Here is a 16,286-nt window from a genome sequence, read left to right as displayed (position 1 = left end):
ACAGCGGGAATTCTAGAATTTCAGTGTGCCTCAATTCTCTTTTCCTACAGCATAATTGGGAGTCCAGAGGAAATTTCTTCTGCTCTAGCTGGACTCATTTTCTTAGTCTGCAGAATGAGTCAACACAAGTGTATACACAGTAAAACGTCTTCCTCCCAGCCCTGTCCCTCAGCCATCCACCCAAGCCAGAGGTAGCCGCTGTTCCTAGTTTCTTGTGTATCCTTCCATTCTATCAACCAACATATTTTTTGAGCTCTTTCCATGTATCAAGCACTATTACAGACACTGTGGATATAGAAGTAAACAAAGAGACAAAAGCCCCTGTCCTCATGAAGCTGACATTCTATAGGCTGACATTCCAGGGTTTCTTGTGAATATGCAAACACATACATGCAGAAGATTGCTAACTTACAATGTGTGACTTAACAATGGTAGGAAAGCAATACACACGCAGTAGAAACGGTACTTTGAGTACCCATACAACCATCCTGTTTTTCTCTTTTAGTACAATATTCAATGCCTTACATGAGAGAGTCAACATTTTATTACAAAATAGGCTGTGTGCTAGATGATCGTGCCCAACCACAGGCTAATGTAAGTGTTCTAAGCATGTTTAAGGCTGCCCAGGCTAAGCTAGGCTGTTCAGCAGGTTAGGTGTATTACATGCGTTTTTGACTTAGGACATTTTCAACTTACCATGGCTTTATCAGGACATAGCCCCATCACACATTTTGGAGAATCTGTACATTCCCCTTTTTATCCTTTTTAAGCCCAAATGTGGCCTACCACTTGTTTATGCCTTGTTTTTATAAGGTATTGTTCTGTCACCTTGGAAAGATTCTACAACTGCCTGGTGTGCTTGCTCATTCTTTTCTCCACCTTTGTAATGCTCCACCATACGCGGTCCTTGCTCTTATTTCTCCAGTCCTCAGTTAATGGATACTGAGGTTGTTTCCAGCCTTTCACTAATCCAGCCAGGGATGCGATGAGTAACGTTTCCATATCTCATTTCACACACATGTGAGTAAATCTGGAGGATAAAATCCCCAAAAAGAAAGGGCTGAGTCAAAAACTTTCTTTTGAAAACCTCTTTGCTTCCAAATCCATTACAAAAATGTCTCTTGATTATTATATCATCGGACAACAGGAATCTGTACAAAATACAAGAGAAAGTTGGTCCTCCATCCCGCCCCCAACTTCCTCCTCTCCATCTCCATCCACTCAGACCTGCTCCGCAGAAGTCACGGCACTTGAGGGGCTTTCTTTCATATTCTCTCCAAACACAGGCACCACTGCGGCTTCTCCACCCGTCTTTCCAGCCTTCTCCTATATGATCACCCTATTTCTCTATATTCACATTAATACTTTCTGTCTTTTTCTTTTTTTTTTTTTTCTTGCCACACATGGGGTTAGACTTGATGTGCCCCAAGTCCTGGGCAGCTTTCCAGTTCTGTGCAAATGCACCCGGCCTCCTCCTTCATGGCTGCAGAATATTTCCAGGGATGTCAAAACGCAACAGATTCAGCCAGTCCTGGCTGTGGGGCATCTAGGCGATATCGTTTTTTGGCTTGTTTTTTCTATTATAAGGAAGGCCCCAGGGTCATTCCTGCCCATGCCCCCTAGAAGATATCTCCTGAGAGTAGACTGCTGGGTCAAAAAGCAAGCACGTTTGGGATTCAATAATAGCTACCCAGTTGCTGGTGTCCCTCCCACACCACCTCTTTCATCTACTGGACCTCAATCTTTATTATGCCAAGGCTGGGTATCTCTTTTCTCCCTTCTTCAATCTGTGCCTACAGTGGGCACAGGACGCTCCACCACACTTGAGTCTCATCATCAAGTGCAGGGACTCCGGATCCGAGGGAGGCACGCGGTGGGGCACATGCTTCGCGAGGACCGCAGGCTCACCACTGTGCGCCCTCTACCCGGCAGCACGCTAGAGGTGCGGTTGCGGGCCCTGGAAATGAAGCAGCAGGAGGAGCTGGCCAGCCTCCTCAGCAAGAAGGAGCAGCTGCTGAATGCGCTGAGCCGCCAGAGCGCTGCCCTCACCAACATCGAGCTCGGCCTGCAAGGTCTCAGGCACAACTCCAGCCTCCTGCAGGAACAGCAGCACCAACTGCGCCAGCAGCTGGTGGTGTGGCGGAACCGGATGCAAGAAAGGGCTAAGGCCTTGGCCCCGGGTGAGCGAGCGGTGTGCCCCAAGTGCGGCTGGAGATGGGCGGGAGACGGCAGGGAGACCCTGCTCACACTTCTGCGTCTCTGGGAGCCTGGAAACCATTGAGGGGCCCCACCCTCCCCGACCATCTGTGAAGTAGAAATAATAAACAGCAATAACAATAGTGGCAACAACAATCCCAATCCAGACCCTCCTCCCTGATTCCGTGGGTGACCTTAGGCATGCCCCTGCCCTTCTCTTGGCCTCATGGGTTTTGGAGGTGAGGATAAGGGCAACAGCAGCCCAGACTGACAAGTTTGGTCTCCAGGATTCACTCTCCAGCTCCACTTTCTTGGGCTTGTCTTAGCCCTCGCTGGCCTTGGTTTCCCTATCTATAGAATTGGAAGGAACTGGGAGGTTGGACTCAATGCACCCCAAGGATCTCTCTCAACATAATCCCCTGCCCTAAGCCCAAGAGGGCCAGGCAGAAGTGAGGAGGCCTCCCTGGTCGTGGTTTCTGGGAAGGGAAAACAACGCCTGGGCCTGCTCCCAGGCCCTCACTGACTCCTTCTAATGCAGCCTTCTTGGGGTGGCCAAGGCATGCTTGGTCCCAGCTGCAATCACTCACTCAACAAACATGTACTAAGCACTTACTGTGTGCCACGCCCATTGCTGGGTGCTGGGGATAGAGCAGTGAATAGTCACGGCCTCTGTCTCTTGCAAAAAATCTAGTCCTTGGTCTATGGGTCCCAGAGGGAAGGAGAAAGAAACACATGGTTTTTGAGTGCCAAACGTGTGCCAGATGCTCAGCTATCAGTGTTCCTGAAGTTTCCAGACCATGAAAACAGACATGTCCAAAGGCTGTGTGAAGGAGAAGGGCTCTTAGCCTGAGGCTAGCAGGGGGCACAGGAGGCTTTTGAACAGAATGGTACTACTTTCAAGAAGCTCCTATTGGAGTCATGAGTGGAGATGGCTTGATGAGAGAGAAAGACGGAAGGGGCCACTGCTGCTCCTGGATCCATGAAGGAAGGCTGGAAAGCCTTTGAGATGCAATGGTGATGGCACTCTAGATGCAATGGTGATGGCACCAGGGCTGACAGAGATTTGAGAACACAGGACCCCACCCTGGCTCCATCTAAGTCTGGCAGACCCAGCCGAGCAGGGATTTGAGGCCTAAGGAAGCTACAGGCAGGAAAAGTAGACACCTTCCAAATTGCAAGATGTGGCTTAACCCGAACCCATTACCTGCTTATGCATGGATCTGGCAGTGAGGCCCTAGGCACAGGGCCTGGACCCAGTGCTTCTCCCACTAACCCACCACTGACCCAGTCTCCATCTGAGGCTGAATGTCTGCTCAATCGTCTGAGTAGGAGGTTGTGTAGCGCACCTCACTTGAGGCACCTTTTGCCCAAACACCCTGTCTACTGTGCTCCAGTATGACCAGGGAAGGACACTAGGAGGCTGCTTTTGCCCCCTTCTGAATAGAGAAACTGAAGAACTCAGTCACCAGGAGTAGAAAAGAGGGTTGGATGGAGATGGGGCACAGGAACCAGGTATCCTTGAACTCTAGCAGGAAGGGAGAACTAGCTCTCTGCAGAGCTTTGTCCTAGTCAGGTGGAGGCTGGTGAAAGGAAAAGAGAGTCAAGTCTTTTGCTGTTTCCAGGCACTGGGGAGTTTGGATCAGAAGGTTACAAGGACAAGGGCACAGGTAGAAAAGACCTAATCTTTGTATGATGTAAAAACAGCAATTGTTAATGCAGGCTGTTTCCCCAGTCTTATGCATGCTCAGTGGTGGAAATCCAAGAGCTGTGTAGGAGGAAGGGCACTGGCTTTGCAGTCAGATGGGCCAGAGTTCAAGGCCTGCCTTCTTCACTTATTGGCACTGGAACTTCATACAAGTCATTTATTTAACTTTTCAGAGCCTCAGTTTTTCTCATCTGTAAAATGGGAATAATAATCTTACAGAGTTTTTACACAGAGAATCAGATGAGTTCATGCAAACAAAGGGGTTCAGCACAGTGCCTATGGCCAAGGGCGGGGAAACTGGTACAACTTACCAGCCCAGAGGAGGACTAGGTTAAACCACGTATCAATACCCATTTATCCTGTTCTTATGACTCCCAGAAATATTTTTCCTGGCCCCAAACTACCACTGCCATTACATGGCACCTTGGAAACACTACAATACCTGGTGAGTGTTTCACTTTTAGCGTTGATATTATGTTGTTTGTTATTGATATTGTTGAAGACTAAGGAAATAACAGGGAGCAGAGCCTTGAAAAGGGTGGCTGGAAATCTCAGGCCAACCCTGGCTCTGTCCTTGCCTTACTGGGTGAAGTTCAGCGCATTCCTGCTCACCTTGAGACCAGTAGCCTCCTCATGCTTGGCTGGACTCCAGTTCCCCACGGGAAACTAGAGGGGTGCTGGCAGGTGGGGCAGTGGAGACCCCTGCCCAGGATATGCTTGTGGGCAAACTGGAATGGATCTGGGGGTCTTAGTCACCTCATTTGTGGCATGAGAGCAATAGCCTTCTCCAGACAAGTGCCCCAGATCCAGGATTGGGGATCCCTGAAGTTCAGATGTAAAGCCAAACCAGGAAGTCCCACCCCGTGGTAGCCTCCCAGTTCCTCACCGGTGTTGACAACCTATCCGTCTGGAATGTTGGCCCCATCCTGGGTACCTGCCTACCTAGAGAGATTGGATTCTGGTAGAATCATAGTTCAGACCTCTAGTTGGATCCCACTAATGGAGACAGAGGAGATTTTAAATCTCTGCCCTTTGTCAATGGTCACTTTTTCCAGCCCAGACCTAGAAACCCCTGGTAGATTTTGGTCATTAAATTCTCTCCTGATCTCATGTAGTCCAAAGGGAAGAAACAGAGGCCCTTTAAAGCCAGCAGTCAGCTTCCAGGGAGGACAGAATAAGGGGGCCAATGCCCAGGACAGCAGGGAGATCCAGCCAAAAGGGGGGCTATGGAGGGGACCCCACAGCCCCCACCCAACAGATCTCCAAGGAAGGAAGGTTCTGTCCTGCCTGGCTGTGTGCCCTTGGGCCAGTTTTCTCACTGTTGGGCCTCAGTTTCCTGGTCTGTGAAATGGGAAGTCCTTCACTGAAGTTCAGGCCCCAGTACTCTCTCCTAGAAAACCTCGGCAGCCTTCTCTCTGGCCTCCCAGCTTTGAGTCTCCTCCCCTCCAGTCCCCGCTCCACACTCTGACCAGAGTGCTCTTTCTTAACCCAGAGAATCTGGGCTCCTCAGCCTGGCATTCGAGGCTGACCTGGCCCTGCTGAAATCTCAGCCTCCTCTTTCCTTCCCTTCCTCACCTTCTCTGTGCCAGCCATGTTCTACCCTCTCAGTTTCATCAAAGAGCAAGCAGCCTCCCTGGCCTCAACTCCTGTCTCATGGTGTGAGTCATTTCCTCTCCCTGGCCTCAGCCTCAGTTCCCCTGCCCATGCCCTGTCCCCTGCACACACTAGGGCCCTTCCTACCTTGGGGCCTTTGCATAGGCTGTTTCCTGGAGCATCTTCCCCTTCCTCATGGGCAACTCCTGCTCATTGTCCAGGTCCCAGCTTACTGTCACCTCCTCTACAAAATCTTCCCAGGCCCGACTCATCTCCCGGTTCCCAGCACCTCCCAACCTAGAACATAAAGCAGGCAGCCATGCCCACTTGGCCCCTTCTCTCTTTCCTTGGCTCCAGCTGACTTGTTTTGTCCCTTTGCAGCCTTCATAATGACAGGTGAACAGGTGTTCCAGGACTGTGCAGAGATCCAGCGCTCTGGGGCCAATGCCAGTGATGTCTACACCATTCAGGTGTCCAATGCAGCGAAGCCCAGGAAGGTTAGGAGGCTCCCTGGGAACTGTGGCTGTTAGAGGGTGCTGAGCAAAGGGCTTCCCAGACAGACACCCCGCACCCCATCGGCAACAGGCTTTGTCCAGTATCTGAAATACCAGAGACACAGGGGTGGCCTTGACTTCTGAAACCCCCAGCAGTCAGGGGTCTGATTGTGGGGATAAGCAGAAGTTCACAAAGCTGGAAGTGCATCCTTCACCAGCATCACTTCAGAGATGCTTTCACTGGAACAGCAGGAAATAGTTCTGTGTTGGTTAAAATGATGCTAGCTGATATAACAAATAACCCAAAATTCCAGGGGCTTAGCATAAAGACACTTCTTTCTATTTTGCATATAGTCCGGTTGAAGGCAGGACTTTGGGTTCTGCTCTATGTGAGAAGTTAGAAACCAGGGCTAATGGAGGAGCCACCATCTTCAATGAGTGGCTCCCAAGGTTCCCCTAAACTTTAAGGTCAAGTCATCAGATGAGGAGGGTGACCAAAAAGAGTATGGATGTCAGGAGGGAAGGTCTGAGAGCCAGGCCCAGAAGGGAAACAACTAACAGAGATTCCCACTTCATAAGTATTTTATTTTTTCTTGAGATAGGGTCTCACTCTGACACCCAGGCTGGAGTGCAATGGCATGATTATAGCTCACTGCAGCCTCAACCTCCTGGGCTTGAGTGATCCTCCTGCCTCACCCTCCCAAGTTGTTGGGACCACAGGCACATGCCACCATGCCCTGGTTAATATTTTAAAACATTCTGTAGGGGCAAAGTCTCCCTATGTTTCCTGGGTTGGTCTCAAACTCCTGGGCTCAAGTGAACCTCCCCCCTTGGCCCCACAAAGTGCTAGGATTACAGGCATGAGCCACCATGACTCAATTTCCTTTCACCCCCTTTTAATATGCCAAGACCAATGCCTCTGCTTGTCTCCAGGTTGTCTTTTACACTTTTCACACACCTGCTAAACTCTCCTTTCAACAAAAAGAGGCAAAGCCTCCATTTACCTAGTATGTGCCAGGCACTGTTTTAACACTTTACATGATTCATCTCACTTAATTTTCACAACCCCAGTTTTCAGATGAGAGACTGAGGCACAAAGAGGTTAAGGTATGAACCTCCATTTTACAAATGAGGAGAGGAAGGCTCTGAGAGGTTATTACTTACCCATCACTTTAGAAAAGTGATGACAGTGGATGGGGAGTTTGAGCCTGGATCATTCTGATACCCAGGACCCCCAGGCTCACCTCTTGCTCTGTGGGGGTCTGTCAGCCAAGCCGCATTTGAGCCAGCACAGAACTGGCCTCTGGCTGCTTCCAAGGGCTCCCAGCTGTGTCTTGCCCACCCCCTCCAGGTGTTCTGTGACCTGCAGAGCAGTGGAGGCAGGTGGACCATCATCCAGCGCCGTGAGAATGGCACTGTGAATTTCCAGCGGAACTGGAAGGATTACAAGCAGGTAATCCTGCTGCCCTGGAGAGGGGCCATTCAGCCCTGAAACCTGGGGCAGGGGCTGGGCTGTTGGAAGGGGTCTGCTTTGCCCTCATTCCTCCCCCAGAAAAAAAAAAATCAACTTGTCTAAAGCCAATGGTGCACATCTACTTATGAGACCCCATTACCTGAATTTTAATATTCGTTTTGAAAGTTCTTACATATATTTTAAGAAAAAAGTTTAGCTTTATTTTTGTTTTAATTTTTAAAAAATATGATACATACACATTGCTGATATTTTAAAGAATACAAAGGAGGGAACAGAAAAACAATCCCTCCCAGTCACCCCTGACTGCATTGCTTTAGTGCATTTTCTTGTCTTTTCCTACATCCATGGCCACTCTGCAGGAGAGATTCATTAACAAGTAGTTGCAGGCTCAAAGAGCACATGTATTTTGTCAAATGAGAAGCCTGATTGTTTCCCAATTTTTAATTAGGTTTTGAATAAAGGATTTTTTGTCAAGCTGACTTAAAATACTTGAAAGCTTTTTAAGTTTTCAAAGCCAAAGAAATAGAAAAAGACACCCACAAGGTAATACAGCAGTTTTATTATTTGTGTCTGCTTGCTGTTCATTTAAAGAATAATTAAATACCAAATTAAGTTATGAGTGTTTTTAACTAATTGGGTTTTAAACAATTATTAAAATGAAAAAGGAGGACTAGGGTGTGCAGATGCAGAAATGCACAAAAGACCAGTGAATATTAACCATCGGGCTAATCCACACTGCATGGGGACTAAAATAGGGAGTGGGCCTTGTGTGTGCCTCTGTCCTTGGTGCTGAATTAGTGCTCTGTCCAAGGGCATTGAGACATGACATTTCCCCACACTCAGTTTTACATTTCTATGTTGCTGAAGTCTTGCAGTGGCTGCACTGTCACTGAACGAAGTTTGCTCTACTGTTTATGTAGCTGATTGAAATCTTTTATTTAATTTTTGTTGAGATTTAACATACATGTGGCTAAGTGCACAAATCCTGAAGTGTAAGGCTCAGTGAATCCTTACATATGTATCCAATCATGTGACCACCACGCAGAGCTACATGTACAACACTCCCAGCACCCAGAGGTCCACTTTGTGCCTCCTCCCAGTCAATACTCCCTCAAAAGTAGCATCAAAGATTAGTATGTGATTTCAATAACTTTTAACAGGCTTTTATACTTACAAAAGTCTTAGTCTTTTTCCTCTAGAAGGTGGAGGGCTCCCACTCCCGGGCCTGCCTACACTGTACTTATGAACTCGATCATTAAGCACAGTGGTTTTGTATAAGTAGCCCTGGAGCCTGGCCCAGCCCAGCTCCTCAGCCAGGGACATGGCCTCCTCCTCAGCATGAAACTCACCCCATGCTCCCCTCCCTGTAGGGCTTCGGAGATCCGGCTGGGGAGCACTGGCTTGGCAATGAGGTGGTGTACCAGCTCACCAGCAGGGCACCCTACTCTCTGCGCGTGGAGCTGCAAGACTGGGAAGGCCACAAGACCTATGCCCAGTACGAGCATTTCCAGCTGGGCAGTGAGGGCCAGCTATACAGGTGGGCTCAGGGCCCAGGCCGGTGGGTGGGCTGGCAGGGTATTCAGGCTAGTGGGTGGGCTGGGGTCCCCAGACTAGTGTCTACAGAGTCTGCACCAAGGGTCAGTTTCTGGGCGTCTCCTGTTCCTACCATCTGTCCCCCATTTGGGTGCACGTCATGGGATCTGGAGGCGGCTGGTTAGCACTCAGCATGTCCTAGCCACCGGGTGGGGTGGAAAGAATGTCGCTGGCACTGCCACCCGAGGAGCAAGAAGGGGTCTTCCAAGGTCAGTCACCTCAAGTCAGCCTTTTTACAGAGACCCAGAAGCAAAGGGAGGTGACTTGCCCAGTCTGTCCTATAGCCTGGGGTTGGGTGGAAGTGTCTCTGGGCCGGAAGTTGAAATCCCTGCACTCATTGTGGCCTCGCTCCAGCTTGCTTTGGGAACTTAGACAAGTGAGCTCGCTTCTCTGAGCCTCTGCTTCTTCAATAGCAGAATGAGCTTACATATGACGATGTAAGATCATCAAGGTTTCTCACCCCTTCCTCAGCCTGGTTCTTGGTATATTTAGGAAAAGGAATTAACATTTATAGAGCACTTACTATGTTCCGGGCACCATTATTCCATTTAATCCTCCCCACAACACTTTGAGGTAGGCATTACTGTACCTACTTTGGTAATGTGGAAACTGAGACACCACACTTAAGTATCCTGCCAAAAGTCACAAGTTAACCTGTTTTTGAACTCAGATCAAGTTAGTCTGAATTTGAATTCAGATCTCCCTGCTGCCGAAACTGATGATGTCTCCACAGCATGATATTGCCTCTCATAGAAATATTCAAGGATCTTTTAGATAAGCATGAATCCTGGCTATCTCTGAACCAGGACAGAATTAGATTTGTACACTCACACTCACAGGGCTACAAAGGACCTCACATGTCATCTGGTTTTCAAAGATTCCCCCCATAGTCGCAGTCAATATCCAGCTGATGGGAAGGTCGCTTCCTCCCAAGGAATCTCTGGATGACTCTTTCCTTTTGAACTTTATGCCTAATTTTACTTCTTGGGACTTCTCAGTGAAGTGCCCCCACTGTTTCCTCCAACTGGGTAGTTCTGACATCCTTCCTTATGGGATCCATATCAATCTAATAATGCAAGGTCCAGAACTGAATGAACAATTTCCTGGATGACCCCTACTCCTCACAGCTGATCAGTGAGTAGCTACAACACCCTGCAGAGTCCCATTTAAGCCACTGGCCACCAACACAAAGGCTTAAGTCCTGACTCCATCCCTACTTCCCTGAGTGACCCTGAGCAAGTCCCTTCACCTTTCTGTCTGTAGATACCTTAGGCATACCTGCCTCAAAAAAAAGTGTGATGAGGCCTGAATGAGATACCACACATGAAGCATTAACACAGTTCCTGGCAGGTAGTAAACACTCAGCAACTAATATTACAATCACTGTCCCAAGGCAGACCTTCACACCCTTGGCTGGACTGCTCTCTGGGAGAAGAGGTGGGTGAATGTGAGAGGTGTGATGGGACTGGGGCTGCCAGATCATCATCAACTGGGGAGCAAGGTGCATGTAGACTCCCAAGTCAGGCCACAGCAGGCTGCATGTGGTTCTGACCCTCATTTATTCTGAGACCTTGAGCAGGTTTCTTTGGCTCTTAGGATCTTTTTACACATGTGTAAAATGGGAATAGGGTGTTTTGAGAATTAAATGAGAATGAGTTAACCCGTGCAAAGAACTTGAGCAATGCCTGACACATAGTAGATGAGAAGAAGAAGAAGAAGAAGAAGAAGAAGAAGAAGAAGAAGAAGAAGAAGAAGAAGAAGAAGAAGAAGAAGAAGAAGGAGAAGAAAAAGAAAAGAAAAAATGTGTTGCCAGGCATGGTGGCTCATATCTGTAATCCCAGAGCTTTGGAAGGCCTAGGTAGCAGATTGCTTGAGCTCAGGCATTCAAGACCAGCCTGGGCAACATAGCGAGACCCCATCTTTACAAAAAATTCAAACATTAACTGTGCACAGTGGCACATGCCTATAGACCCATTAACTCAGGAGGCTGAGGTGGGAGGACTGCTTGGGCCCAAGAGGCTGAGGTTGTAATGAGTCGTGATCATGCCTCTGCACTCCAGCCTGGGCAACAGAGCACAATGATGTCTCTAAAGAAAAAAAATACATATTCGTAATTATTATCACTATTGTGACCATTCTCACTTCTCTCCAAGACTCGGGTTCACTGAGATGGGGAAGGCCTGGCATACAGTAGGTGCTTTGTTCCTGGGAGGCAGCAGGCAAGAAAGGCAATCAGGAGGGGAAATGGCCCAAGCACCCCACCCAGGCTGGGGCTTCCCCTCCAAGAACACCTGGAGGGGAAGCTCAGTCTGGGACAAAACCATTGGGGAAGTTCTTCCTCAACAGAGTCTCACCCTGACTCTGGGCCTTTCTGCCACCACCACCTCTGATTGGCCTCCAGGCTTTCTCTGGGCGGGTACCACGGCTCAGCAGGGCGCCGAAGCAGCATGGTTCTGCAAAACACCAGCTTTAGCACCTTTGACTCAGACAACGATAACTGCCTCTGCAAGTGTGCCCAGGTGATGTCTGGAGGTAGGTGCAGGGTGGGGTGAAGCTCTGCCCACCCACAGGCTCACCCAGATTCACAGTCCCATTCCCTCCCCAGGTTCTTGTGCACTCAGGTGCTGTCGGGAGTGGAGTGCAGGTCCGGCCTTGCCCACCCATGGGCTCACCTGGCTGAGCTCCTTCAGTGCCTTTCCCCACTAGGTCCTTGAGGTCCCTTCCAGGTCTTGCCTCCTCCAAAAGCTGGCACCACCAGTTTTCCTCAGAGACAAGGCTAAAGGAACACTGAGTGTGGGGCTCCATGGGGAGGCACCATGCCCTACCAGTCCCAACCCCAGGTGAGCCAAACCAGGATCAGGAGACCAGAGGGTGGCAGAGGGGCAGCTCTCTACCAACTCTGGCTTAGGCAGTGTTCCTTGGTAGATACAGAGGTCAGAGAGTGGGAAGTGCAGCGAGTGGGAGACAGAGACAAAGGAGGAAGGACAGAGACAAGGGTAGAGACCTTCTGAGACACAGAGGACAGATGGAGAGAGAGAGAGAGAGACACCAAGACTGTCAGTCATTGAGCAGCAGATGGAGAGCTATATCAGGGCAGAGAAGTACAGAGGGAGACGGGGGAGAAAGACTCAGCTCAAGGAAAGGTCCAGAGACGAACATAGCATGTGAAAGATGGGGGCCCAGAGAAAGGGAAGGCCAGAGACATGAAAGGCAGAGAGGGGCAAAGACCATCAGAGAAAGATGAACACAATGGGACAGACCCAAGCGTAGAGACTGTCAGAGAGAAAGAGATGAACCTGGAGAGTGAGAGACTCAGAGAGAAAGAGATGACCCTGGAGAGTGAGAGACTCAGAGAGAGTGACAGAGACCACTAGAAAGCAGCAGGGAGAGTGATTTGGGGAGGTTAGGGAGCTAGAAGGACAGAGGGCCAGCGAGGGAGGAAGACAGGGACACCAAGGGCTAACGGAGAAGGCCAGGAGGAGCGGAGGGGCTCAAGGGATGGCTGGAGCCCCCTGCTGCCCTCTGGATGCTCCGGCTGAGCAGAGGGTATGTTGTCTACCCCACCCCCACTCCCACCCAGCCCCATCCCCAGCCAGCTGGTTTCCCAGAGGAGGCAACAGCTCTTTGTTCTCTTTGGGACACAGGGGCTGCCCTCTTGCCACTGGCTGGGCTCCCACCTTCACCAAGCCTCTTTCCTCCATATTCCACCAGGGTGGTGGTTTGATGCCTGTGGCCTGTCAAACCTCAATGGCATCTACTACCGTGCTCCCAATAACAAGCACAAGATGGACGGCATCCGCTGGCACTACTTCAAGGGCCCCAGCTACTCACTGCGTGCCTCCCGCCTGATGATACGGCCCTCAGGCATCTAACGAGCAGCCATGCCAGAGGCCGGACCACGTGTGAGGAGCTCGGACTTGGCACTCCTGGACAACCTGGACCCAGATGCAGGACACTGTGCCACCATCTTCCTTGACACCCGGGGTCTCCTGAGCCAACCCTCCTTCCCTCAGAAGTCCGGAAGGGTCATCTGCCTCCCTACTCCCCTCCGTGTGTGACATGGAGGGTGTTCGGGGACCCATCCCTCTGATGTAGGCCTTGCTCCTCTTCTCTCCCACCTCCTGCAGGGGCTCTCTGCTACCTAGAGGGTCACAATACTTTGAATGGGCTGAGAACAGACCACACTTGGCCCCTCAAAGGAATACATGACCAATGGTGGGTTTGCAGGCAGGTGGGAAGGAATTCGCACAGTGGAAACTGCCTGAAGAGCCCAGGTTCCATCCCTGGAGTTGGCAAGAAGACCATCTCCCGGCCGGGCGCGGTGGCTCACGCCTGTAATCCCAGCACTTTGGGAGGCCGAGGCAGGTGGATCATGAGGTCGAGAGATCAAGACCATCCTGGTCAACATGGTGAAACCCCGTCTCTACTAAAAATACAAAAAATTAGCTGGGCATGGTGGCGCGTGCCTGTAATCCCAGCTACTTAGGAGGCTGAGGCAGGAGAATTGCCTGAACCCAGGAGGCGGAGGTTTCGGTGAGCCGAGACCGCGCCATTGCACTCCAGCCTGGGTAACAAGAGTGAAACTCCGCCTCAAAAAAAAAAAAAAAAGAAGAAGGCCATCTCCCATTCCTAGCTCCTGTTCCAAGGTTTCCTAGTCTTGAGATGTCCTTGAACTTTCTTTTCAAGTCTGAAGGGGCTGCATCCACCCCTTAATGGGTGGATTAATCATTTCCCCTCTACACTTCATCACTTCTGGGCTCCAGTGTCTGGAGCTCAGGGTCTGTAGGAGACCTAGCAGGACATGCTTCTCCACCTCCAGCATATCCTAGAGTATGTGTCACAGGGAATGACTATGGCTTGTCTCTAAAAGTACCTGTGAGCAATGAGAAAAGGAAACAGCAGGTTAAGTCGAAGTGAACAGGCATTCTTCCCTGAAGGACTGATCAGAGCCTTTAATATGGCCACATGCCTTGTGACGACCCATGAAGGGGCTAGAGTGGGCAGCTTTCTCCAAATGTACTTATTTGAAAATGGGCTCTGTTTGTCCCAGAGCATCTCACAGGACTGTGGATACCCTTGGAAAAATCTAGTGCTCCCCGTGGCTAAAGCCCCATCCCATCCCCCACTCCAGCTGCACTCACCCTTTTTGGCTACAGTGACAGCCTCAAACAACCTCTAAAAACAACTGGAAAGAACCTTTCAGTTAAAACAGATACCACCTCTGAAGAAGGGTCTAGAGCCAAGTCCCTGTCTGTGTTATAGGCTCATGTCTTCCAAGGTTCCTTCAAGCCCCGGAAAGCTGGGCCTCTACCTGGGTGGCTTCCCTTAAGACTCTCTGTAACCTCAACTCCCCCAGTTCAAGGACAGGGACTGTGAGCCAGGACATCCATCTCCAGGTCCAGATCCTCCCTGCCTCCAAGCTAAAACCCCTAACCTCCCTCCCCTTCCCTATCCAGCAGTGATGCTGCCTCTGTGGTGTTAGTGGGGGAGCTGCAGAGGAGAAGATCAGACCTCTGCCTGAGTTTGGGAGACCAGGACCGTCATAGCTTCTTTCAGAGGCTGTAGTCAGAAAGGGTCCACAGCCGCTCTGTCATCTGTCCCCATCACTGTGTCATGCTTTCAGCTCTGTTGTCATCGGCCAACACCCAGGGCCAACCAGGCACCTACCTGCTCTACCGCCAGGATGCACCTCTGTCCTCAGAAGGTTTTCTCCTGGATGAGACTGGGCCAGTGGGAATGGGACACCTTCATCCCCCTGGCTCTGGCTCAGTTCTGAGTCCCACTCTCAGCCGATCCCTGAGTAAACCCAACAGACTGATTTTGATCTCATTCCTGGGAAACAGCACTTTTCCCCTTCAAGACTCAAAGGACGTGGTTGCTAGACCCAAAGGAAATGGTGGCATTTCAGGCAGGATGGGAAATATTTAGGGGCAGGTGCTGCCCAGACAGCTCAAATTGTCTCGGGCAATATTTGCCAGCAGATCTTTATTTAGCTTCTACTGTGTGCCGTGTGGTGCAGTGGGCAGGGCTTTGGAGTCGGACAAACTTGCTCCAGTTCCGACGCTTTGGTCCAGCGGCTCAGCCTCTCAAGGCACCAATTATCTTCTCAATCACCAAAGCCTCAGTTGTCCCGTGTGTAGAATGGAGATGATAATACTCCCTCCTGGCTGGGCTGTGGCACGGAGGAAATGAAACCATGTGTGTTATCTCCTTCACAGAGCCTGGCATGAAGCAGGAACCTAATAAATGTTTGTCCCCAAAGAGGTGAATGGGGTGAGGAAGGCATTCCCCAGCGCGTGCCACCCCCTCCTGCACTCAGGTGAGGAAAAGGCATTTGATTTTTGTATCCACATCATTTATTTTTCTGCCATAGTTTCTAGGTTGATTGCAAGCTAGAGAGGAGGCAGGGCAAAGCTGTGAGCCGCAGGTACAGAACTCCTCTGGGTGGGATAAAGGCCCAAGTTCCTCTGTGTACTCCCATTTTATAAGAGAGCAGGAAGCTGATTTGAGTTGCCCTCAGATACCTGTTCTTTTTTTTCTTTTTTTTTTTTTTTTTTTTTGAGGCAGAGTCTCTGTCACTCAGGCTGGAGTGCAGTGGTGTGATCTCAGATCTCTGCAACTTCCGCCTCCCCGGTTCAAATGATTCTCCTACCTCAGCCTCCTGAGTAGCTGGGATTACAGGCACCTGCCACCACACCCACTAACTGTTGTATTTTTAGTAGAGACGGGGTTTTGCCATGTTGGCCAGGTTGGTCTCAAACTTCTGACCTCAATGTGATTCACCTGCCTCAGCCTCCCAAAGTGCTGGGATTATAGGCAGGAGCCACCGCACCCAGCCTCAGACACTCATTCTTAAATATTCATCCTTCCTTCTTACCTTCCTTCCTCCTCCATGCCAGGACTCAAGTACAAGGGATAGAAATTCTAGCCCGAAGAAATAAATGGACTCACATAACTGGGAAGTCTAAGGGTAAATGCAAGTGAGGTTAGATCCAGAGGCTCGAATGATGTCAGCTCTACCTCTCAGCCCCTCCATCTGCCGCGTGGACTCTATTCTCAGCCAGGATCTTTCCTCACAAGAAGTCTCTGGCAGCCTAGGGCCCCCCGTCTCCGTGGTTCCCTTAAAGGAATGATTCTCTGCAGCCAGGATTGGTCCTGTGTCCATCCCTGCACTTATCAGTCTTATTCTGCTTGGCCAGACCTAGGTCACATGATCATGTCTAGCACCAAC

The 16,286-nt window shown here is 50.1% G+C and overlaps 1 protein-coding gene across 1 annotated transcript in view; it reads left to right on the top strand.

Annotated features, from left to right (window-relative positions):
* ANGPT4 (angiopoietin 4) overlaps positions 1 to 13,570 on the top strand; it is a 39,409-nt gene extending 25,839 nt beyond the window's left edge. The window contains exons 4-9 of the mRNA XM_002747389.6: positions 1,933 to 2,180; positions 5,876 to 5,991; positions 7,340 to 7,441; positions 8,833 to 8,999; positions 11,457 to 11,587; positions 12,767 to 13,570. Of these exons, the coding sequence (XP_002747435.4) occupies positions 1,933 to 2,180; positions 5,876 to 5,991; positions 7,340 to 7,441; positions 8,833 to 8,999; positions 11,457 to 11,587; positions 12,767 to 12,927 (925 nt within the window). The 3' untranslated portion in view covers positions 12,928 to 13,570. The remainder of the gene's footprint in view (positions 1 to 1,932; positions 2,181 to 5,875; positions 5,992 to 7,339; positions 7,442 to 8,832; positions 9,000 to 11,456; positions 11,588 to 12,766) is intronic.
* The last annotated feature ends 2,716 nt before the right edge of the window (positions 13,571 to 16,286 follow it).

Source organism: Callithrix jacchus, chromosome 5 (assembly GCF_049354715.1).
Source record: "Callithrix jacchus isolate 240 chromosome 5, calJac240_pri, whole genome shotgun sequence".
Lineage (NCBI taxonomy): Eukaryota > Metazoa > Chordata > Mammalia > Primates > Cebidae > Callithrix > Callithrix jacchus.
Note: the sequence above shows the minus strand (reverse complement) of the source record. Positions and strands in the feature narration are given on the sequence as shown.